The following is a 25,832-nucleotide window of genomic DNA, read 5'->3' on the forward strand; positions in this document are numbered from 1 at the left end:
TTTTTTTTTTAAGAATTTGTGATCACATTAAGTTAAACTCCTTCCTCACACAATAATCTGAACATCAATTTCTGCTAGATAAAATAAATGCAGAGAGAGTGGAGGTACACAGACGAGATTATAGGGAGATTTGTGAAGCAGCCTTGGTATAGTTGGGTTAATATGGCTGCCACTGAACCATATGTATCATATTCTTTGTTATTTATAGAGCTCTTTTCAAGCAATAAAAACAAAGTGCCTTCTCTTGGTATAAAGATAAAGCAATGACAGCACCTAAGCTGCCTCAAAGACAACATGATAGAGAGGAAAAGAGGAAAGATAAGATTTATAAAAGATTAAATAACGCTACAAGAGATAAAACCAGTACAAAATGAAACGATACTGAAAACTGAAAGGTTAGAATATTCTGCATTAGAGGAGAAGCTGTTCAGTGAGAAGTCACTGAGAGGTCACACAGATCCAGCTGGTGAGTAGAAAAGTGCCTCTGAGGGGGTGAGAAAACAGACTTTAAATATACAGCCTGACAGGTAAGGAAGAGGTTATAGTACCTTGGGTGTCTTGGTGCTTCTACCTGTTCTGACATCCTTCACAAAGGTCAGGTCCAACAACTCCGTGTCCTATTGGAAAAACACACACACACAGTCAGATTTAAGCTCACTGTTACACCCAGTGAGAATGTGAGTTGGTCCTACAGCTTCATCATAGTTATGCCGTTATACATTTATCATGCTTGCATTTCCTGTTCTTTATGCTTGTTGCTTTTAACTAGTTTTCAGCTGCTTCCATATGCGAGTAAATAACTTTCTTTTTTTTCTTTTTTTGTATTTCATTCTTTTGTCAAATTCCTGTTTGAGTTTTTGTGTGTGTGTGTTTGTGTGTGTTTTATTGATTGATAATCTTGTGAATTTTGCGATAATTATAGTGTTTATCTATCTAAGGTATCTGAGTGTTTATCCAGACTTTTTTCTATTATCAGGCCAGTCAACAATATACTGTGAGGCTTAACAGTATGTGGGGCAACGAAGTGCATTGGTCTACACGTTTGTGTGCTCAACCTTGTTTTGGTCAGTCCAGTAGAGGTAAAATCCATGTGGATCCACATATAGAGTCACTGGAGAGACAGTGGACAGGTCCTAGAAGTGCAAAAGAAATCATGAGTAAACAGGAAGGACCCCTGTCAAAATGCAGCAATTCACTATTCGTTAGTGTTAGCCAACATAAAACCTGTTTTAAATTTATGTAAATGTGCACCATGTTGTGAGGGTCACGCTGCCTCTCTGTTGGAGGCTGTGTTTTTATAATTTCGGTCATGATTCTAAAAAACCACAATAGGTCACCATTGTTATTGTGCATTTGATTGGATACCTGCTCGTTTACACATCCAACTAGTACTGGACATTATTACTGATTAGAAACTGTGTTTGTGTCCACATATGTATGCTCTTTTAACTTTATTTTGGTCTTTATAAGCTCTTGAGAGAAATGTTCCTCTCCTCATGTTGTTCATAAAAAACAGAATATACTGCAACTATTTAAGGCAGCTAATGGGAAAGTAATTTTATTCAACGCCCGATGTTTTACTTGCAATGCAGAACAATGATTCATAAGTCTCCAAAATCTCAGATGACTAAACACCAGATTAAACACGGTAAAATGTGCCTGATAAACAAGGCACAGTGAATGTTCTTGGACACAGTGTAACTGTCATTGTTGCAGTTGTCAAGACATCTATTGTCCCTGTTCCCACAATAACTCTCCATGACAGTTTGTAGTTGGCTCCAGGTGGAAACAGAGTGGTTGTCCTGTCTCTTGTGGTTTATACGAAGCATATAGAAACGTCCAATTCACGCGGCTAAGTTGTGCAGTGGAAAAGTCCAAACACACAAAAAATCTAATTTCTCTTGTTTCTTGTTTCTGTTTCTTGTGACTGTACTGTCTCTACTAAAGACAGTACAAACAAACCAATACCACGGATTAATATCTGCCGACCCAGCAAACACCATTTTAGGTCATAAAATCTAGATGAAGCTGGGACTGATATATCTAATTCTTGACATTAATACAATCTTTATAAGGCAGCCAGGGGAGCTGCAGTCAAACTGCTAAAGTCAAAATGACTAATAGCAAACTAAAAACAGTTCAGGACTAAGGAAGAAATTAAAATTTTTATAGCTGCTTTAAAAAAACACGCAGTCACAAACACAGCGGAGCGAAAAGAGGGAAAAAATGGAAAACACTGTAAAATCCTTTGTGGATTCTTTATTTAGACAAATGAGTCAAGAATGTTTGGATTTGTTATAAACATTGTGGTGAGAATTTATCACATTCTCTTTGAAATTAAATTTGTTTCAGTATTAGGTCAAATGTAAGTCCTTACAAGGTTTTTGTCGTAAGTCAAACACAAAAATCTCAAGTGTAACTTAAGGTTTACAGAATTAATTTAGCTGTATTAAAAAAATTGTTCCGTCATCAACGTGAGGCCTGAGATAAAGAAGTAGTAAAGAAAAACATGGGCCAAAGGAGCCTTGAGGTAAATCCCAACGTATCAGACCTCTAATTTATTGCAATCTAATGACTCCCGAGTGGGTGAATCTGCACTATTAAGTATTATAAAAGTAAGGCCTTACTCAAACTAGGCAAATCTGTACTGTGCCCGAGCATGTTTAATCTGATTGTTTCGTGATATGCACAAGCACGGTTTAGCACACATGGCCCACCACTTCAAGCGGACCAGGGCACCGTTCAGTTGACTTGGGCACAGTACAGATCTTGTGTGATTGTAAAAATATACCGGTGCAAAAAACTCAAATGCTGTGAAAACAAAAAGTCACATGGAGACGGTTTAAGTGTGCTAAGGGCACAGTGCAAAGCAACTGTGATTAGTGTTACTGTGCTCTAAAATTCCTCATTTACATCAGAGCAAATTAGGTTAAGCATCTAGTGCCATGTATGTGAAGTAGCTTCACCTTCATTGTTGCTAATAAACAGTGAAAACCAGGTAAGTCGACAAACATACTGGTACATGTGTGATGCAACAAGACAAATCAATATTGTAAAATATTTGCATTTATGCTCAATACACTGGTATATTGATGGATAAAAAAAAGGGGTTTGATCCTTTAAACTAATTATATAGTGGGAACTTAAACTAACCAAGTGAGGAAAGACCAAATAAATGCCAATTAAAACGTTTTAGGTAATGTAAAGATATTCTATCTAACTAACAAAAAGCATGTAATTAAGGCATGTAACTGTCCATGGGACATCTTTTGTGCAAAACAGGCTGCAAAAATATTTATAGAGATGCTGTCAATGGTTATAAAGTTCTGCATGTTTCTTTGCATATTTTTTTGAAAAGGTCATGACTTCCGCTGTCCAAGCTCCTTTCCTCATAACAGTGCAGCCCACTCAGAACAAAAAGAAAGGAAACGCTCAGAAGAGGGTTAGCTACTGCACATCCCTGGTTGTCGTTTGTTGGCATAGCAACCAAGTCTATTTTTCAAAAAAGCACACCTCTGAAAATGTTGGAGAAATTTAAATATTAACACACACACACACAGCTTCAATCATAGTAAAATGATCTAACTGTACATCGAATTAGTTTATCCTGTACGATTCATGATATTGTATATCTCAATACACTGATTTACACACACACACACACACACAGAGCCAAACAAACATCTATTCTTCCTTACGCACATCAAATCTGTTTAGGTGGTAGTAATCATGCCAGTTACCATGGCAACCGGGAAGCATGTTTCTCAATGCTCAAATATTTCAGCGTACAAACACACACAACTCTGCAAATAACTACAATTATGCATGAGACTGTGACACAAGAAGGCCCAGGAGGAGGGAGGCATGGGTGCCATTAATGCACATTTAAAATCATGCGTGCATGCATAAATACACACACGCAGTAAACGCATACCAGTGGATTCATACCAACAGGTGGCAATAGATAAACTGACCACTGCTACAGACACACACACACACACACACACACACACACACACAAATCCATCATTCCTCTCAGTCATGCTGGCACCTAACCCACAGGTACTTACTGCCAAAGCTCAATCAACAAATGAATAGTAAACACATCTGACAACATGGCACATTTTTCTCCTCCTCCACCTAATTTTCTCGCACTCCTTTTCAAACCAGATTCTATTTAATGTCACCCAATTAATGATCATTTTTAAATAATTATCTTCTTGTTAAAACATTAAATACTGAAATTCTGTCTTCTTACCTCGTCCCACTTGATGAAGTTGCTTCCGTTCCTCAGTGTGTGAGAGACGGAGGGTGGCTGGAGTTTCAATGCATGGACCCCCGGCTGAGCACTCGCCATGACTTCATACACTTTAACATACACACTGTCTCTCTCTATCTCTCACACACACAAAAAAAAACAAAACTAGAGATGCTCAGACTCAGACACTTCTATGCAGCATCTCTCTCATGTCCAAGCCCAAACTCCTCAGAAGTCAGGCAGAGATGCTCAGCTGCAGCAGCATGCTGTCTTTTGGCTTGTCGTCCTCTCTTTTCACTCTTTTTAATTTCGGTCCTTCTTTTTTATCTCTTCCCCTGGTTGTGTATCTTCTTCACTTCTGTCTTTTTTTATCGATTTCTCTTCTCTTCTTCCTCCCTCCCTCTGCTCGTCTCCCCCTCTCTTCTCTGTTGGTGCTGCATCTCACAGAGACAGACTGAAACAGATGCCTTCGTGGGAGACAGGATGTGTGTGTGTCTTTGGGTGTGCGTGTGCATGTATATGTGTGTATGCATGTGTGCGCACACTGCCTCCACAAATTGACTCATCGGCGACATGCGCACAAAGGCAGCTTTCCACAGATGGGGGAGGGATAAGAGAGGGACAGCAGGCTGAAGCGACAGGGAAATATAGAGAGTGGGAGAGATGGAGAGAAATGGAAAGAGTAGAAGAGAAAGAAGGGCAAAGAAGAAGAGAGAGAATAAAGACCTACTGGGAGAAAAAGGAAAAAGGAGTGGGCGATCAAACAAAGCCGGGATTATGGACAGGGTTGTGAGGCCACGTTTGAAAATACACCACACTGTCAAAAGTATGCGGACACAGCACATTACATACATATGTGATTCTTATTCCTAAACTCTGGGCATTCATTCATTCATTCTGCTGCTATATAAGGGTTTCAATTTCTGGAACCTGGCTCCATCTCCAGACCACTGGAGAACAAGGCCTGGCTTGCAGGCAGTTCTGGAGCTAGATAAAGTTGAGATTAGTTCTCCGGTGCAGATCAGCCAAGTGCTTCCCAAGCAGGGTGGGAAAAAGGGGATTTTTCTCTTTAGAGTTGGGGAGATAGTAGCTGTCTTTACATGCACTTAATTAGTCAGGGTTCTGAGAGAAATCAGCTTTCTTGGGTAAATCGGGAACGGCGTTTACATGCACTCAAGAAACCTGGTTATGGGAAATCCAGATGTACATGTAGCATGAGAGCAACCGGATTTCTGCTCAACCTTGGACTTCGTTTGGAAGCCTGGCTCACAGCTTTTCAATGTATAGACAGAAAACACTGCATGTGCCTGTGTGTGTTTGAGTTTTTTCTTGTCATAGCAGAGTGACAATGTGGGGGGTGAGAAGGGAAAGACACGTGCAGTTAATCCACAACAGTGTGAATTTTAGAAATCCAAGGGGAAAAGTGACCTATTTAGACTTCTTTGAGGCACTTTGGGTTAATTAAATTTTCTGTCGAACCTTAGGCAGACTTTGTTTTAAAAATGAGGCGGCATCACCCTGTTAACGATCTCTCCGGTCATTCACAGTTGGAGAAAGCCGTATACATGGCAGAGTTATCACGTTTTCTTTCACGACAGAAATGTACAGTATCTGGGGAAACCAGGTTTCTCTAATCCTCCACCCAGATTTTGGAAGCCACCTTTCCCGTTTACATGACACTTAAGAAATCAGCTTTCCTGATAAAGCCGATGGTAACCTGGTTACCTAAGTTCATGTAAATGCACTCAATGATACTACTGCTCTTACTAAGTTGTGTGTTGAGTATCACTAGAATCGATGCAGTGACACTGCATCAGCAATAGTCAATATTTACTATTAAAACCTGCCCAGTATTTTAACGGGTAGAATTGTACCTGGGAATGCCACAGGACACCCACAGGAGAATGGAAAATGTTGCTATGGAAAGGTACAAAATTATTTTGTTGAACCTACTCCCACCATGACACAACTCCGGATGAGTGGAAGATTTTTACTGGTGCAGCCTCCCTATACAGTCGGCACCAACTTGAAATTAAATGGACTTGAAATGGACTTTTAAAAAACGCACAAGACTGCTGAAAAGTGTAACGTTCTTTTGTGAGAGAATGAGCGAGAGGATAGGAGAGAACAGGAAGCCAAAGCCAATTAAAAATAAAGAAAGTATAGCAGCTGTACCTACATTAAAATGTAGGACACCGTTCTCAGGCCCAGGTAGCTGATTAAAAACAGGAAATAGGTGTTTAATGCAAAGGTCTTTGGCATGATTGCAAAATTGAAATGTGTAACCAAAACTAACATGCAATGCACAATTAAACAAAAAAATAAATCTTGGTTTAGACTCACTAAGGTGTGAAAACGCCCTTAGTGTTGTATCAAAACCAATTTCTGCTCCATGAAGCCTGGCTTTGGTCATAAGGAAACTTTTATGAGGAAACAAGAAATGCCTTCTGCAAACTGGATGCATTCTATTGTGTAAAATATGATTACATCAAGAATTCAGATAACTGGGACTAAACCCCAAACCTAAATCTTATGTATTGAAAAATACACAGGCTGGAATCAGACTTTTAGGTTTACTCACACAGCTAATTATAAAAGAGAAAGAAAGACAGTGGGTGAGACAGTGGAGATAATATTGGAACAATACAAAACGGACAATCAGGCAGAAAGCAGCAACAGTGTGTTTCTCTCTAAATCTGAAATTGGCAGGTTTGGTGCATGAAGAGTCCAGTAGATAAAAGAATATGATTAAGAGTATGAGTATGTGTGTGTAATGATGCAGAGGAACCGAGGCAAATAGGGACATTTAAGGACATAACCCTGTGAGTGTCTGTAATATCTACCCTTGCATGTTGTTTAAACAGTAAGCTGTTGATTCAAAGTCAGTTGTGTTTTTCTGTAAAGCAATCTCAGCAAAACATGTTATTAAGTGTTTGCAGAGCAGCAGACAACATGAGGACAAAGAAATGCTCATAAAAATGCAACTCTGCTGATTGCAGAGGGAAGTCTGAAGCAAAAAACAAAGTGCAGCTCATACAATTATCTCTTATTGTGAAACTACAACTTATGGTTTATAGAACAGTGCATTTTCTTTGCAACCATTAGGTACTTTTGTTCAAATGTATTTACAGTAATTTTTGCAGAGTGTTCAGATACACGTACTAAATCTCATTTATGACAGAAAGTAAAACCTAATGAATCTCAAAATATTGCAAATCACTTTACTGGACTTTTTATACTACGTGAGATGATACAGTAAGTACAAGTCTTGACTTCTACGGGTTCTCTATTTCTGCACTGTGAGAAAAAACAGAATCAGAGAATGCTTTTTTATTTATTTTTTGCTGTTAGATTACCTTAACTCGTAGTAAATGTCTTGTTAGAAACATAGTTGAATATTTTGACTTTTTCAGCTACAATATCTAACCGTAGTCACAATTTTGTTTTCACATACAATATTAAAATGTGTACCCTTCTACTTCCTTCTTTTTCTTCCATTTACCTGTCTCTTTAAATGCGATTAAGGTATTAAAACTACATCACACATCAATCAGCCTTAACATGCATGCAGCATAATATTGATTGCCACACTTTACGACACAAAAACATACAGAATCCTGCCAACATCACCATTTGACCCCATAACCTACACACTGCCCTACACACGGATCTAATACCTCACATATTTGATGAATGCTCTGTCAAGGTTCACTGCACCAGCTTGCAGCCTCCTACACGCTGACACTTAATGCATAAAAAGACACGTGCAGAGACTCAAGTTGCCATGATACTGCGAGTTTGCAACACATGAACCTGATGCTGTCAGTAAATGCCACAGCCAAATTTATCGGCCAGTATCCAAACGTAACATAACGTTTAATCCAAACCTGGCAAAAAATCAAAAAGGCGGAAGTAAATACAGTAAAACACAAGATACTGTGTCAAGGTGAGAATTATGGACAAATCCAGACTTTGCTTAAACAAAACAGTGGAAATGCTGTTTCGTGCAGATATGTGCGCTTTAATACAAAGCTGCTTGTACTATGTGCAAACTCACAATGAGTGCGTCTATATGGACTTACTGCAAGTAACCAGGTTACAGTTGGCTTTTTCCGGAAAGCTTATTTCTTAACTGTCGTGTTACCAGGAAAGTTGGTTTCTGAAATCGGGGTAGGTGATTAAAGAAACCTAGTTTCCCCAGATAGATTTCTGTCGGAAAATGCCGATTTCTTTGCCATGTTTACACGTAACCAGGTTTTGAATTGGGTCTCTCAAACTGCACATGCGCATTACAAAAGGCTGCAGACAGGAACGAGTGTAAAACAAAGTCCACCAAAGGTCTGACAGAAAATCCAACACCACAAAGTAACTTGTAACAAAAAACTACCGCGCTATAACTTTAAGACCACATTAGCTTTTTATTACCTTCTAAGTCTCTCTCTTTTTTTAGGTAGGGTTTACTGTAATCTGATCAAACTTCATGTCAAATAAAAAATAAAAAACAATAGTTCAAATAAGTACAGGCTATGTACATATCTGTACTAACAGTGTGAATAAAGTAGCCAATGACAGGGGATCAGTTCAATTGTCAGAATTAGGCTGAATCTCAGTCTGTGTACAGCAGCTTGATCCACATGACCAAAATAACTTAAACTAAATGCATAGGAGCATAAAATGAGCAAATTACATGCTGTTATAAACAATTATGTGGTCACCAACTGCTCATTGTGGATGTGTCCTGTTGTAGCCTACCAGTCAAAATGGCTTACAAGCAACATTTTGCTCTTTTGAAATTGTTAGAATCTGTCCCAACAGAGAAAGGACGACTCTTTGCTTGTGCACTCTCAAATGTCGATTTTCAGAGCTTCAAAATTGGTTTTGTGCTCTCTAAAGCTGTGTTGTGTATACGTCCAAAGACAGCAGCCCAGGATAATTCACATGAACGCAGAAGGGGCTTCGCTTTAGTAAACACCGGGGAAGCACTAAACAGTTTTATGGCTGCCAGCACAAAAGAGCAGTTAAGGTGCTCTGTTGTTGCAAGCTTGGTGGGGTGAGACGGGAGGCTTCCAGGAGCTCCTGCAGCAGGGATGGGATGTTTTATCCAAGATGAATTTAGTTCAAGATCTTCCTGCGGGATTTGCAAAACAGAAAATTCAAAAAACCAAATAAAAAGACCAGTTTCCATTGGTGGTTACGGTTTGAGATTCCACCTTAAACATTCATAATTTAAGACTGAATTTCACCAGGGCTTAGGTCTATTATGCTAAGCAGCATGAGGATCCAGATTATGTTATGAATGTAATACATTTTGCCAATTGTGCAAAAATATCCATTCTCCATTTTGTTTATTGACACTAACAAAGGTTTTCTAACCAGAGGCCCTTGCTGTATATTGTGTTCTTGCAAGACAATGAACAATAAATATATGATTTATGTGTTTATCTTTCCTTTTAGCTCTATGTAAAACTGTGGTAGGTCACTTTGTATACAACTTCACTATCCGTCGCACTGACTTGCTTCCTATGATGTCACCAGATCTGAGCAATATCCTAACAGATGGACAAAACAAAACTAAGACCCAGATTATTAAAAAAGTGTGTTCTTTCAAGAAATCGGTTTCTAATTGTTGCACACTCCATTACCTGCACAAACCTACTGACAGTATCTCATACTAATGTTTATACAAATGTATACTTAAACACACAAACACGACTCAAGACACTCCTAGTGCCCACACACTGGCACTCAACACAGACAGAGGCGCACACATGCTCATAAACAAACAGGCAAATGCGTTAACACACACACAGACACACTTGCACACACACTGGCCTTCACCAGCAGATATCTGTACTGGGAGCTTATATAAGGGAGAGTGGGAGGCTGAGAGCTATTTCAGGACCAGAAAAGATGTAAGTGTGCATGTGTGTGTGCGTGCATGGCTATAGTACCCATATGGAGTTGTATCGATGCTGCTGCTGCTGTGTGTAGGCCTGCTTTTAGGACTATAAGGACTCTGATTCAGTGGGTTTCATAACCAGTCGAGTTTGAAGTGAAGTTTGGCTCATAACCTCTGGCAGCTCATAGAATCTGTGCCTACGATACGTTCAGTCACACCCTGGAGCTGCATGCACACATACTGAAAAGGCAGAGCTACCACAGAGTTGCATTGCAACCTTGCTGTTTTAGCCACAGACATGTCAAGTGCACCCAGATGTGCCTGCAGCATCTTTTCCCTCTGAGCTGCATCACCAGCCTTTTTTAAAAGGCCTTTATTTAAATTGCAAATCTTCTCTAAAAAAGGCTTTTTTTTTATGGCATTGGATCATGGATTTTATACGGTTGTTTCACTACTTTCTATTAATGAAACAGCACAAAAAACCTGTAAACCGCATGTTTTGTGGAGCAGAAACAACGAAAAACTGCTTTGGAAAAAAAAAACTGCATCTGTTTTTTTTAAATGTAACAAATCAAATGACATGAAAACTATTTGTAAGTGGAAAAACGTTGTCTTTTTAGCAGAGAAGTTGGGTCAGTCCTTAACTTTTGGTGCAGAATATTTAATCAAATACTGAATGAATACATACATTTTTATTTTACATGATGCGAAAATAGATCTCACACACAGAAGAAAATCAACAAATAGGGCCATTCGGTATCGTATCATCATATGACATATTGTAAATATCATCAATAATTCCTTCCTATAATAAAACTTGTGCATAGTTGGATAATCATTTGCTTGCCATTGTGCCATTACCGTGGGCACTTCACAGGAGCCTACAAACACAACAGTTGTGGTGGAAAGCCAAAGTCGCACCTTGGAAGAGTTGTTACTGGAGGAAAATCAAAAATTCCTCTGTCATTTAGAAAAAGAATGGTGAATTATGAATCATCTGAGCATCCATTATTTGGACGTTATGTGGAAACATGTGCTGTTCTTTGTTTACCTAAAGTCATGAAAAACATGGGGCAAATTTGCATAGCCTCTGTTAAATGAAAAGAAACTAGAACTTCAAAAGATTTCATAGGGTAAGATGTCCTTGATTCAAAATCTTAAGTTTCTTCTAAAATTCAACAACAAGAAATTTGTCTGGAAGCTAAATCATGGCAGCTGGACTACTTTCCTGTTACTGCAGTTTAAAGCTTGTCAATACTCGTGCAACTAGCTTCTTCAATCTGAGGACAGCTGGTAGGAAGTCCATGATTTTTCCTCCAAGATGCAACCTGGATGTGTAGTGAAATGTTTCAAATTAACAAGAAATCCTGGGAATGTCTGACAAAAAGAGGATCTATTTTTAAGTAGCACTTTACAGCTTGGTAACAGCAGGGCAATAGGGGTGTAATATTTAAGAAATAACCAGGTAATATAAATGTTAATACCTAGGTGATAGCATGTTAATACTGGAGCTACTACCTCTGAAGATAATAAGATGTAATATTTAATTAATAACTGGGTAAATGGGGAATAATGGAAAACAGCTTGGTATAAGCAATAGACATATGGACAGTATTTACCTGGACATACAAAACTGTAAAATACTTAACTCACGATTTTCTATTTAATTTCATGGTAGTTTTTTCAGGTAGTTACTGTAACTAACTGTGTTTAGTTTTTGTGTTTTAATATTCTATTACCTAAATATATCGATGGCTTATTGCAAGCTATTACCTGCTTATTACTTAGTAAATGATATAACATTTTTTTCATTATTTACAGAAATACTACATTCCTATTACCTGGGTCTAATGAAAATATTATACCCCTATTACTTAGTTATTATCAAGATATTAGCCCCGCTATTAACATGCTATTAACTGTATATTGTCAATTTAAGATTATTACCCCACTATTACAAAGCTGTAAAGTGCTACGAATCTGGGAGATGTGGAAGAGGAAGAATAAGCTTCAGGTTCAACCATGTACAACACTGACAATAAGTCTTTATGCTGCTTTTGGAGAGTTCCCTCCATGACCAATTATTCTCTTTCTTGGTAGAATAATTGGGATGACAAAGAGTCTGTCCTAAGATGTTGGGTCTGGAGGAGACAGGATTGCTCTCTCTTAATGCAGGACTGATTGAAATAGTGAATAGTAGCCTGAGGGCTGTGCTGACATCAGCAAACACATCAAAACTTTGTCCTTCATAGTGTGATTCAGCCTGTCTGTGGGTTCTGGAGAGCTGGGCTCTGAAGTGTGAAGGCACATTTGGCTGCTCTCGCCTCCACCACTAAATCATCTGTATCAGCGGTAGAAGAGTCTTTTTACAGGCTGCTGCAGAAGCTTTAAAAACGATCCTTGGGCTCTCAAAGCAAGGTTTTTTCAAGTGTGAGCAGTTATTATGCACAAAAACACCACAAAGTAAAAGAAGAAAAATGAATTTGATAAGTCACTAAACAACCCTGCTCAAGAGAATTATATAACATACACAAAATCCCTTTTAATTGTGACCAAATTAACAGGATTTTAAGTTTGAACTTCTCTTCATTTGCTGCTCATTTAAGGGTCAAACTTCTATATTTCACTACACTGACTTCAAGAAACATCAGCCAATGATGTGTTCAAAATATTGGAGCTATGTGCTGAGAAAAAAAGCATATTGCCTATTCTAGAATGAAAGATCAACCCTAGAAATCCCATTTCCAATAACTATTTCAAATTTACATCCGTCAAACAGAACACTTGATTTATTGCAAACATACTGTATCAAGACTTTTACAGGACATCTGGCGCTGAGATCTTCACCTTCCTTGATAGTGATGAGGGTAAGCAAGGTCTCTGCTATTACTTTTCTTCTTCCATCTAGTGGCTTGGAAAGGTCTTACAGTTACTTCAATGTCCACAGCAAGTTGAATGGGCACGATAAAGGAACAAGACTAATTTTCAAGTCCAGATCAGATGCTTTAGCTACAGCATAACAACACATAACATGATTATAGTAAGTACAGGGCTCTTAATAGCACTGTACTAAATTACATCATTGACATCCTGGTCTATATTTCAACAGAGACAGTTAACTTAATATTTTAAAGAAACTCCCTCCATTCTTATCACAAAAAATTAATGAGTGTAGTTTTACATTTAGTCTTGTTACAATCAAAGGGGGCTAATAAAATAAAAAGGAAAATGTGTTGGACTCATTTCCTGAGATCAGTGCAAAGATTTGTTTTAAATATAACAAACACGTCTCTGGAACCCTATTGGATGGATGGAACACCATGCTTCGACAAAATGTCAACTTGGTTAACATCTGGCAAAGGTGGCAACAGTATATGGTTTAATGGGGAATTCATTGCTTGATTAATTGCTTAATTGCTAAACTTTTACCATGCAGCCCACACGTGTGGGAGCATCTTCATTTATTATGTTTTCCATATACATCACAGTATATGGAAGTGAATCCATATATAAGACAAGTTAATTCTTTGAAACAATAATCACAGGTTGTTGCCCTTTATTCCTATTGATGGATTATTAGAACATTTAAATTAAAACAAACTCTTCAAATTAGTCCCACAATTTCCAAATACAAACAATTCTCCTGAAATAGCCACAGAAAACAAAAAACAATGTGTTGTTCCCTTGTCTCTACAACCATGTATTAGTAAAAACTGTACAGGTGCACCATACGTTACCAGCTGTAATTTAAAAGCATTTTATTTCCTGTCAAAAGTTTTCGATATATTTTTTTTTTAAGTCTAGTTTTAGTTTAGTTTTTTTTAGTTCTACAATAAGACTCTTGAAGCTTAGTCAAAATTGAATGGCATTAATGAATGTGTAGTAAAGAGAAAATGTTCGATATCCCTTCTTTGCATGTTTATTTGTAGCTGAAGATGAAGCAAAACTATATGAATAAAAGTAGTTAGAATTCTCAAATCATGATCACATGTATCCCAAAGAGTCCACCACTGAGCTTCTAATAAGAAAGGGATTAGATTTTTTTCTCTCTCCAAGCTTTCATCTCTGAGTCACTATTAATTAGTTTCCCAAACACTACAATACAAAAGCCTGTGGGGCACCTATCAATACTATCCAATTATACACCTCCAATATTTGTTATCAAATATGAAATTAAGACGTTACTATCCACTGAAAAAAATACGTATTTTTTTAAGTCCTTACGAGCGTATGGATCCATTTGTTCCCAGTGATGGATACTTGTTTTAAAATGATAAGCCTTAAATTATTCAGCGAAGAGATAATGAGCAGACATCCCACACAAAACCACGAAAACAACTCACAAAAGCCTGGCAGCCATCGACACACGGTCGCTAATGAAACAGCATTACCCAAGTGGTGCAGAAAATTGCTGAGAAGTAAGTGGAGGAGTTAAAAAGGTTATCCAGATTCGCCTCTTTCGTTGCACTAGTTTTCTTGAAGGGGGGGGGGGACAGCAGCAGAGCTGGATAGATCTGCCAGAGGAGTTCAGCAAATAAGGTCTAGTAGTAGCTCATGTTCTCCCAGACTCTCCACATAACCTCTGGCCTTTTTTGGCTTATTGATCCTGAGACTGAAAGAGCTTCAAAAGAGTGCTGCAGCTCTGTGTTTCTTTTAATACCATAATAGTGAGCAGGGAAATAAGAAGAGGATTCCGATAGGTGCACAGCAGCTGCATGATGTGAGGAGTTGTCGTTTTCATGTCATAACATTTTAAATGAAAGATTGTTTGCTGATTTAAGATTTGAAATCAACACAAAAGTCACGTAAACATGCTAGATTAAACCTGAGGGGCTATTTTTAACTGCAGCCGCTCAGCAGCAGAATACCAGATACTTTTGAGAGAATCCTGGCAGCTCATTTTGTACCCATGCTTTAATCCTCTTATTGCTGATTTCACATGGATCAGTTGTCAAGATTTTGGTCTCATAAGATCAATTATTCAACTATTGTTCTTATCTGAGAAGAAACACCTCAGACGGCCACACACACACACTAATATAATGCATTCACCATCCCCTTAATCTAAAACTTAGTCTTAACTCTCAAAACCCAACCAAATGTCCTCACTTCACCAAAAGGTTCTAACTCGTTTAAAAAAAAAAAAAAAACTTTTGTTGCTCTTAACTAGGTAACAGATAAAAGCACACACCCACCCACACAGAGAGAGGCCAAAACTGATTTTCTTGTTTAATTTAATCAGCGTTTTACAAAATTGTCAATCGTGACAAAGATCAGGTTGATCTCAAAACCTTTTGGTTGAAAAACAAAAACAAAAAAAAAAAAAAAAGAAAAGAAAAGAAACTCCTGTCAGATCAGCTGAACTGTGTGACATGGATATATATCTGTGTGGGTGGATGGTCTGTATTTGTTGTTACTATCTGTGTGCGTGTGCATCTTGTCCCCAGCCAGTGGCGGAGCTGCTTTGAGCCATTTCTGTAGTGTTGTAGTAAACCATCTGTGGCCTTGGTTGATTTCGACATGTCACTGCCACAACAGCTTATAAATGGTTGTCACAGCTACTTGGTTTCAGTGCTCCTGGCGATCGTCCGTCTGTCTTTCTCACTTTTGCCGTGGCTGTTACCGCTTTAGTTCGGCTTTCTGGGTATTTCTTGGCACAGCTGTCACTGGGATCTGGTGTTTAGCTCCTGGACGGTCTTGCGGCCGTAGTGCCAGTAGCTATAGCCTGATGCTGCTGTTGTCACTGCTGTAACATACCTGCAATATAATACAACACAAGTGGTTAAGTGACAGTTATATTTAGTTATAATAGATAGTTATAATTCAAATCCATGTATAAAAGTTTGGAAATGTTATGTTAAATTTAAATGTTAAATTCTATGTGGACTTGTTTGAACCCACCCATTTTTATGTGAGCAAAAGTATTTTAACAACCATACATAAAATTAAAGTGAATGAGACTTAATAATTGGTTGCAAATCCTTTCCTTGCAATAACTGAGTCAAACCTGTGAACCACAGACATCACTAAACCTTTGAATTCTTCTGTTGTGATGCTTTTCCAGGCTTTCACTGCAGCCTCTTTCAGTTGTTGTTTGTTTTGTAAAGTTACTCCCCAAGTCTCCTTTATAGCAGGCAAAATATAGTTGTATAGGGTTGATGTCTGGAGATTGACTTGACCAGTCTAAAACCTTCCTCTTCTTGCCTCTGTTGAACTACTTTGTTGTTTTGTATTTTGGGTCATTATCTTGCTGAATGATGAAGGATCAGTTTGGTTACATGTTTAAATTGGAAGACAAAAGGTTTCTGAAAACTCTTAAGTTCATTGTGCTGCTCCCATCACGTGTTAGATCATCCAATGAAGATTAATGAGCCCGTCCCAGAAGACACCACCAAGTCGAGACATAACCTCCGCTGTTTTTCACAAGATGAGCTTGTATGTTTGGGATCATGAGCAGAGCCTTTCCTTCTCTAAACATTAAATTTTTCGATCACTTTAGTAAAGGTTAATCTTTGTCCCAGAATTTTTGAGGCTCATCTCTTTAATTTGTGACAAATTCCAGCTTGGCCTTTCTATTTTTCTTGCTAACGAGCGGTTTGCGTCTTCTGGTGTAGCCTCTGTACTTTTGTTCATGAAGTCTTCTGCAAACAGTACATTGTGATGCCTTGACTCCTGCCCTCTGGAGGTTGTTGCTGATGTTACTAACACTTCTTTCAGGGTCTTTCTTTACAGGTCTTCCATTCTTTCTTTTGTCAACTGCTGCTGTTTTCCTTGGTCTACCAGTTTGATGTCTGTTACGTAGTACACCAGTGGCTTGTTTCTTCTTCAGGACATTCCAAATGGTCTTACTGGTTATGCCCAAGGTTTGTGCAGTGACTGATTGATTTTCCATCATCTCACAGCTTCACAATTATGAATGTTCCAATACATTTGCTCACATGAAAAATGGGTGGGTTCAACCATAAGGTGCCATCTTCTTATTTTTGTATCAGATCCATATGTAAATACCTGGAAAAACAAGCTCAAATGTTGATGTCTTGTCTCACATTCATCTTTTGATGTCAAAACTAAATGTTTTCAGTCTACAGCAAAAATAAAGAAATTGCCCTCACTGTTCCAATACTTTTGGAGGAGAGCGAACATACAGAAGGAACATATAACTGGAATGACCACGTTAGATTCCCAGATAACACTTGTTGCACCGTTTTTGCTGTCTCTCTTTAAACTGTCAGTCAAATAAGATGTATAAACCTTTATTTTGTATGTATACAAAAAAGATTCTACTTTTAAAAGATTCATTTTTGCAAAAAATTATACACAATAACAAATAACATCTATTCATAATAGCCCTTTATATAAACTAAGTTTATACATATGAAAAAAAGTAAAGGCAGGGTCACACATAAGACTTAGATCAGGCAGTATGCAAATTCTCCATCAAGGGTCACAAATTTCTGGTCCGACAGTCAGAGCACACACCTGATGACTGAAGTTGATTATAGGCAACAGACTAAATGACTGATGTCTGAATGAAAGTTCAAAGTATGAGAACAAAAATTATCGCATGTTATTGCAACTGTTGGTTGCCGTCCTTGTCATCCAATTAAAATAATAAAGTGTAGCTTTCAAGGGACATCCTGAATAGAGAGACATGGACAACACTGACTAGAGAGGCTGGAAAGCAAACTGTGGTGAATTAATACAGTTAACAGTTTGCCAATGTCACCTACTAATATCAAAATGTACGTACAAATGTTTGTGACAACAATTTGCAGGGAATTTATCTTAGAACTAAAAAACAGAATCCTTACATTCCACACAATTAATTTTGCCTACTGCCAGAACCAACTGAGACAAACTGGAGCAGTTTGACGAGTCATCACAAAAAAAGAAAAGAAAAAGAAACCCACATTAATAGTCGGCACAACGGACATTAGGCCGAATTAAGCTTCCATAAACACACTTCTTCCTGTATGTTATTATCATTTCATTAAAATAGACATGGTAAAGATGTTTCTTTACGTCTAATCACCAGATATGTGCCAAGTGTCATAAAAATGGACTGTGATAGTTATGGGTAGTGAAAATCAAGTCTAAATGTCAACTCAGTCAGTTCAACAGCCTGTTGAAATAGATTTGTATAAATGCAGGTTAATGTGACATAATAAAATGTTTGTCCTGGGTCTGATTTCTACTCCAACTCACTATGAGTAGTAGACTGAAATGAGTCAGCGCACTTAACCTGGATACATTTCAGCAAAAAATTTGAGTTTATTTGGTTGACTGAGATGAAACTATTTGCATTTAGAAAACTTCTACAAATTTCTGTGGAAACCATGACACTGAAACACAAAGAAGATTATCTGTATTAAAGTCAAGGGTATGAGGCAGGTGATTATATGGTTATATTTAACAGTGTACATGCTTTACCATAGGCACTGCAGCAGGACGCTGTCTGTATAGTGGAAGACTGGTGCAGCCAGAGAAGAAGCTACCAGAAACAGCTGGATGGCTGTGTTCACCTATGAAAAACAAAAACATAAAAATCACCTTCAAATTAAAAGTCAGAGAAAAAAATCCTTTTATAAAAGGCACAAAAACCTGTTATATTAACAGACTAACAACTCTTCTAGTACGTGACGCCTGGCTCATTATTGTGATAAAACCTTTTAGGCAGGCGACAACCATTGTAGCTGGTTCTAGGAAGAAATCTTCTTTGCAGCCAAAAAAGTAAACATTTCTTTCAAAAAGTATTTTCCCCAGGACTGTGTTCTACATCGTAAAATGTGTCAGAATGTGTGCTCAGCCATAACGGAACATTTTAACAGTGAATTTTAATGTGTTAATTTTTACACCACAGATTTCAGCATTTATGAAATGCTAGCATTCTTTGCATTAGGGAGTGAGTATAGCATCTACAGCTTGTTGTAGATTAAAAATATAAGGAATTATATTGTTGTCAAGGGGATGCTTTTTTCCCCCCAATGACAAAAATGTTGATAAGCTGGTGTGTTTATACATACACTGTAATAATCATTCATTACAATAATCAATTGTAAATTTCTCATACTTAAAAAAAAAGCAGCAGTAACTTGAGATGCACATATTTGAATAATAGGTCTTTAACTTGTATAAAACCCTTATCAGACATTTCATCAGCTTGTGGCAGTTCTACTGTAGCCTACCCACACGGATCTCCATTAGTCTTTGACTTAGCAGTTTGATTTAAGACCGTGATTTGGTGGTTTCCTAGTAACAGTAACCCCCAAAAGAAAACAGATGTTTTAAGTTGTTTTATTAATTGTGTAGGTCTCAACAAAAAGGCAAAGTTGTCTCCTGACTTTTAACATAAAATAAAGCACTGTCTGATCAGAGCCAAACTATTAATTAAAATAACAATACACCTATGAATCTGTAATGCAGTATGCCGAGTCAGCTTCTGTGCATCGGCCAACTGTCTTGCACAGGTTGAATGGAGCAAGAAAATAACAGGTACACACTTATTATTTTAGTAAAGTAATATAAAAAGTCCTGTACACAGTAGGTGGTGTGTGTCTCACCTTGCTAAAGAGTGTGGGCTTGAGCTGTGCTGTGGTGTAGCAGGGATTGAAAAACTTACTAAGGGTAACCTGGAGGAAACAAGAGAAAGACAGTGAAGCACATTGATGTCCTTTCTAAAGAATAACGATCACGATAACCTAGCGTACATTAACTTCACTTCAGAAGCCCTGTAATTAGCAGTGTAAGAACTGTGCTTAATACAGTTAATTTGAACATATCTCACCGGTGGAGGTACAGTCTTGTATCTGACCCAGAAGACAGCAGCTATCAATCCAATGTCTCGGAGAATCACTAGAGCTGTCAGTGGAGCTTAAAAAAAAGAGAAAAATTTAATAATCTTGTTATACTGATTTACTACAACTAGAACTTTAAAATGCAGCAATTTAACACATCTTTCACTATTACAGGTAATTTTGTTTTCTTTGTTGTTTTCAGACTGAGAGGATATAGAAATCTTGTACCTGGAATAAGTTCGGCATAGGTCAGGCTAATATACAAAATGCTGATGAGAATTTTATCAGCCAGTGGGTCAAGAGCACTGCCCAACGCAGACTTCTGAGTGGGCCACGTTCTGGCAATGTAACCGTCCAACTGAGTTTGGGAGGAGACAGACAAGGGAATAAAGCCACTTTAAAAACACAAACCACGGTTACTACAGAATTTTGCAGTTACCTTGTGGTGACAGAAGCATCACATTTTAATGTCTACATGTTATTTTATGTAAATATAAAAATCTAAAACGACTATCAGAGTAAACTGCAAATGTCAGAGCATTGATAAATTCATAGTTTCTGATAATAGAAATGTCTCAAGCTAAATATTAATCCTAAAGAAAATGCATCTCTTAGCTAATGGAAAAAGACCAAATTCTACAAAAAAGCCCATCTGTGTACAAGTGTGTAGCTGTAGATAATTGTGTTACAAGTGGTTAATGAGTGTCTGCCACTATGGTTAGTGCACATATATCTTTATTACCAGGTCAGTAGCTCCTGCGAGGATGAACAGAGCCAGGCTGAGGTCAAAATGCTGCTGGATAATCAAGTGACCCAGGAACGGAGCCAGCAAAATCCGACACATACACAACAGGTTGGGGATTGTCCATGGGTTTTCATACTGGTTAAAAAACAGATTAGAAATGCTTGTTAAGCCAACAGTCAGTTTAAGAAGTCAAAAACAATGGTATAAACATGTCACAACAGTATTTAAAATAATTCAAACGGCATTTTAAAAATTGGTATAAATCAGAAATCAACTCACTATTCCGCAGAGTGGCTCTGAATTCAAGGATTATATGACAAACAGAATGTTTATATCTTTACATGTTATCTCATAAAAAGTCCATTGCAACACATATTAGATATCATAAATCTATCTTTAGAAACAGGCTATGTACCACAGGCCTATAAGGTAGCTGTAATTAAACCATTACTTAAAAAACCCTGTCTTGACCCAGGTGTTTTAGCCAATTACAGACCAATATCTAATCTCCCCTTTATTTCTAAAATAATTGAAAAAGTAGTCGCAAAACAATTATGTGATCACCTTCATAGGAATAATTTGTATGAAGACTTTCAGTCAGGATTTAGAGTTCATCATAGTACAGAAACAGCACTGGTAAAAGTCACCAACGATCTTCTCATGGCCTCAGATACTGGACTCATCTCTATACTTGTTCTGTTAGATCTTAGTGCTGCATTTGATACCATTGATCATAACATTTTATTACAGAGACTGGAACATGAAAATGGAATTACAGGAACTGCACTAGGTTGGTTTAAATCTTATCTATCTGATAGATTTCAATTTGTTCATGTTAATGATGAATCCTCCATGCACACAAAGGTTAGCTATGGAGTTCCACAAGGCTCTGTGTTAGGACCAATACTTTTTACTTTATATATGTCTCCTTTAGGCAACATTATTAGAAAACACTCCATAAATTTCCAATGTTATGCTGATGATACCCAGCTATATTTATCTATGGAACCAGATGAAAATAATCAGTTAATAAAGCTTCAAGCATGCCTACAAGACATCAAGGCCTGGATGTCCCACAATTTTTTACTTTTAAACTCAGACAAAACTGAAGTCATAGTATTTGGGCCCAAAAATCTCAGAGATATGATGTCCAACCATATTGTCACACTAGATGGCATAAGTCTGGCCTCCAGTACTACTGCAAGGAACCTTGGAGTTATTTTTGATCAAGATCTATCCTTTAACTCACATATAAAACAAATCTCTAGAACAGCCTTCTTCCACCTACGGAACATTGCCAAAATTAGGAGCATCCTGTCTCAAAGTGATGCCGAAAAACTGGTCCATGCATTTGTTACCTCTAGGTTGGACTACTGTAATTCCCTACTTTCAGGATGCCCCAGTAACTCCCTAAAGAGCCTGCAATTAATCCAAAATGCTGCAGCAAGAGTGCTGACTGGAACTAGCAAGAGAGATCATATTTCACCTTCACTAGCTTCTCTCCATTGGCTTCCCATTAAATGTAGAATAGAATTTAAAACCCTGCTTCTTACATATAAAGCTCTGAATGGTCAGGCTCCATCATATTTAGAAGACCTCATAGCACCATATCATCCCAGTAGACCACTTCGCTCTCAGAATGCAGGCCTACTTGTGGTTCCCAGAATTTCCAAAAGTAGAATGGGAGGTAGAGCCTTTAGCTATCAAGCTCCTCTCCTGTGGAACCAGCTCCCAGTTCAGATTCGGGAAGCAGACACCCTCTCTACTTTTAAGTCTAGGCTTAAAACCTTCCTTTTTAATAAAGCATATAGTTAGTTATAGTTATGCTGCCATAGGCTTAGACTGCTGGGGGACCCACCCCCCAATGCACTGAGCTCGTTTCCTCCTCTTGACCATCTCTCCTCTCTTCTCATCCAGCAATTGTCACCACTGTATGTCATTAACTCTGTGTGTTCTCTCCCGTAGTTGTCTTTGTCCTCCTCTGTCCCCCTCTCTCTGTCCCTTTCTGCAGGTGTCCCCCGGCTTTGAAACTGTGTGTCTTCCAGCGTGAAGCTACTGATCCTACCAATCTGCCAGATGTTTTGTTGTTGCTTTTGTTGCTCTGTTCTTTTCTCTCTCCCCTTTCCACTCACCCCAACCGGTCGAGGCAGATGGCCGTCCACCCTGAGCCTGGTTCTGCTGGAGGTTTCTTCCGTTAAAGGGAGTTTTTCCTCTCCACTGTTGCCTATGGCTTGCTCCAGGGGGAATTGTTGGGTTCTCTTTATATATCTTTATAATCTTGACTTTATTCTGTAAAGTGCCCTGAGATGACTTTGTTGTGAATTGGCGCTATATAAATAAAGTTGAATTGAATTGAATTGACAAATCTAAACTTTTGAGGCTACTAGAAACATTGATATTTTTTAACTACAAAAGTCTAATAATGATGGTTGTTCCGTCTTTTAGAAGACAATTACAAGATGCTGTAGATGTTGTACAGCTGAAAAACAACCTTATCAGTGCTCTCTAGTGGACACATATCTTAATGGTAAGTTTCTAAAGGTTTTGTGGTACTTATCAACTTTACACTTCTAGTTAATTTTATATTTTTATTTTACTTCCTCTACACCATTACAGCTATAATTTACTTTATATTTGTTTTTTTAATTGCACAGTTCAGATTATCTGCAGTGATCACCATAAGACGTTAAGACATCTAAATACCATATATAATGCAATTTATTGCCTTTTTTATAATCAATAATAATGATAATGCAATTGGCAAATAAATCCTGGCATTAACAATTTTAACTGTACTTCCTTGCAGTATATAAAATTTTCTATTATATTATTTAAATCACATAATGTGGAAAAGGTTGACAGAAAATGAATCCGTGGATTAATGAACCGGAAAAAAAAGAAGGAAAAAGAAAAAATACATGTCTCTCTCACAATACATGTATATCTATCCATCCACACACAGCCTCCAGAAAGTATTAAAAAATGTAAAAATCACACGTATATTTTAAATAAATTTGCAAAGATGCCAAACAAACGTTTTCAAGTAGTCATTAGGGCGGATTGTTTGTAGAAGTTTGAGGAAAACAATGAATTTGATCCATTTTGGAATAAGGCTGTAACATAAAAGGAAAACGTTAAGTACTGTGAATACTTTCTGGATGCACTGTAGGTAAGGGAAAAGCTAGTGTTATGAGTAAAGTTACTACCAACAGCTGGCAAAATGCAATTGGGTTTTTTTATTACCGAATTTTTCTGAAGTGAAATCAACATTAACAGCAGCATTAAAATGTAGTTCACACATTAGGCATCTGTAATAACAATATGCTATAACATACTAAATATAAAAAATTATCCTGCAAACTGGGCGCTTTTACTTTTAATATTTTTTAGTGTTATATGTAACACTTGTAATAGAGCAGTAATACAATAATTATGTGCAAAGATTATTCTATTACTGCAAAATGAAAGATAATTACAGCCGACTATATACATTTTAAGTATTTCCTACTTATATTTTAAACATTAAAATCAGAAAATAACTACTAACCAAAGTTTAAAGAAAGTTATTTTATTTTTTACAAAAAGTAAAGCATTTCCCTTAAAATGTATCACAAAATTGAATTACTGTAGTACTTATTATATTATATTTGAACTACTGTTCCTGTGTAACTGTAGTTAGATACTGTTCACTCAACCACACACTTGTTGTACTGCTGCAGATTTGAACAGTTGAACCACTGTGAACTTCACATTCCTCCTGAGTAAACTCACTCACTCACCAGTTCTTTAAACTTGAACAGTCCGTGTCCCGGTACCGTTCCGTCTTCAGTCCGGTCCTCTACAGGGGGCTTGTCTGGTGTCTCTTGTGTTTTTCCGCTGCAAAGACAACGAGCTCTGGGGGATAAGGGAGACCGGAAACTAATCGTGGACCTCAGGTGACCTCCATGATAGAGACGCACGGGTCTCTGCTCGTGCAAGGCGGCGTGTTCAACCTGCGCCTGTATCCTTCTCCAGCACGCCACGCGGCTGTCGGTGACTTTGACCCGAAATAGCCACGAGCCGCTCACCTGTGACAGTTTCTGCCTCGCGCGTTCGGTGACAGGTATGTGTCTGTGCCGCAATGACACGGACTCGAGCAAACAGACATCCGCTCCCCGCGCAGACACCACCCGGATCGTCGCTGCGTTGCGGTACAGCGGCGCGGCGATCCTCCGAAAACACATCATCTTCTCCACGAAGCCACCCGTTACTGACCGGCTGCTCTCGTGCTGTCCGTGCCCGGGCTCATGATCAAATTCCAGGGTCTGACGGTCGCAGCCGACGGAATCACAGCCCGAGACAGCAGGCTGCCATATTGCCGTAAACTGAGACGGTACACGACGTCGTAAAATAGCTAGACTGAACTCGGGATAAGTATAAGTTTTGGGGCTTTGTCGTTAACGGAAATGTTAATTATGTTTCCAAACAGATTGTAAGACACTGGTAACTCAATTTTAAAATAAAAACCAAAATTGCAGTTATTTACTGAAAAAGTAAATTTATATACTATTTAGTGTATGCTTCTCAAAGTTACCAGACACAGTAACACAAAACATATAACAAAGTATTAACAGAGTTTCTACAGTGTTCACTTCACTGACACTTGTGTCCCGTCTCATGCAGAAACTCCACAGGAAGGTCAAGCCCTAAGTAAGTTATTGGGGAAACTGATATTTGATTACCACATACAGTAGTGACAGCTTCAAACATCATCAGGTCAGGTTGGTGTTATTGGTAGTACAGGTCATATTGACACTATATCAAAAGCTACGGATAATATAAAGGTATTCTGTGACTTTTTTCTTTCAGTTTTGAGGTTGATGAGAAAAAACCTCACTGGATGAATTTTAATCAAATATTTTTTTCCCCAGCCAGTTTTCCTGAGTGCAGCACAAGCCTTTAAACTGCTCCAAAGACTAAGGATAACATTAACAAATGTTCCAAAGCACACTTAAATTTATGCACAAATATATTCATTTCATTTTATGTATATAAATATAACAGTAACATTTAAGTATAGTACATTTCTTACTGCATTCGAAAACGTCATGTCAAAAACAGTTCTCAAATGTTTAACTCATTGTAAAAAACAAAAAA

At 37.9% G+C, this 25,832-nt stretch overlaps 2 protein-coding genes across 2 annotated transcripts in view; both read right to left on the reverse strand.

Moving 5' to 3' along the window:
- Positions 1-4,770, reverse strand: part of LOC137131415 (1-phosphatidylinositol 4,5-bisphosphate phosphodiesterase beta-1-like) — a 29,764-nt gene extending 24,994 nt beyond the window's left edge. The window contains exons 1-3 of the mRNA XM_067512639.1: positions 4,259-4,770; positions 1,056-1,133; positions 549-617 (exon numbers count right to left, since the gene is read on the reverse strand). Of these exons, the coding sequence (XP_067368740.1) occupies positions 549-617; positions 1,056-1,133; positions 4,259-4,357 (246 nt within the window). The 5' untranslated portion in view covers positions 4,358-4,770. The remainder of the gene's footprint in view (positions 1-548; positions 618-1,055; positions 1,134-4,258) is intronic.
- A 10,603-nt stretch (positions 4,771-15,373) lies between these two features.
- Positions 15,374-25,074, reverse strand: crls1 (cardiolipin synthase 1). The gene is made up of 7 exons (XM_067512688.1): positions 24,476-25,074; positions 20,694-20,831; positions 20,180-20,309; positions 19,942-20,027; positions 19,718-19,786; positions 18,588-18,679; positions 15,374-15,914 (listed from the first exon to the last, which is right to left on the reverse strand). The coding sequence occupies exons 1-7, from the start codon at positions 24,920-24,922 to the stop codon at positions 15,821-15,823; spliced, it is 1,056 nt and encodes a 351-aa protein (XP_067368789.1). The 5' UTR covers positions 24,923-25,074; the 3' UTR covers positions 15,374-15,820.
- Positions 25,075-25,832: the final 758 nt, after the last annotated feature.

This window comes from Channa argus, chromosome 1 (assembly GCF_033026475.1).
Source record: "Channa argus isolate prfri chromosome 1, Channa argus male v1.0, whole genome shotgun sequence".
Classification (NCBI taxonomy): Eukaryota; Metazoa; Chordata; class Actinopteri; order Anabantiformes; family Channidae; genus Channa; species Channa argus.

What these genes read in the sequence shown, in the direction of transcription:
- crls1 (XM_067512688.1), bottom strand. Translation starts at nt 24,922, where the DNA reads ATGATGTGTTTTCGGAGGATCGCCGCGCCGCTGTACCGCAACGCAGCG. An exon ending in ACAAGACTGTACCTCCACCG is followed by an intron (nt 19,787 to 19,941) that starts GTGAGATATGTT and finishes TGTTTCCTCCAG; the next exon opens with GTTACCCTTAGTAAGTTTTT. An exon ending in GTCCTGCTGCAGTGCCTATG is followed by an intron (nt 15,915 to 18,587) that starts GTAAAGCATGTA and finishes ATTATATTGCAG; the next exon opens with GTATGTTACAGCAGTGACAA.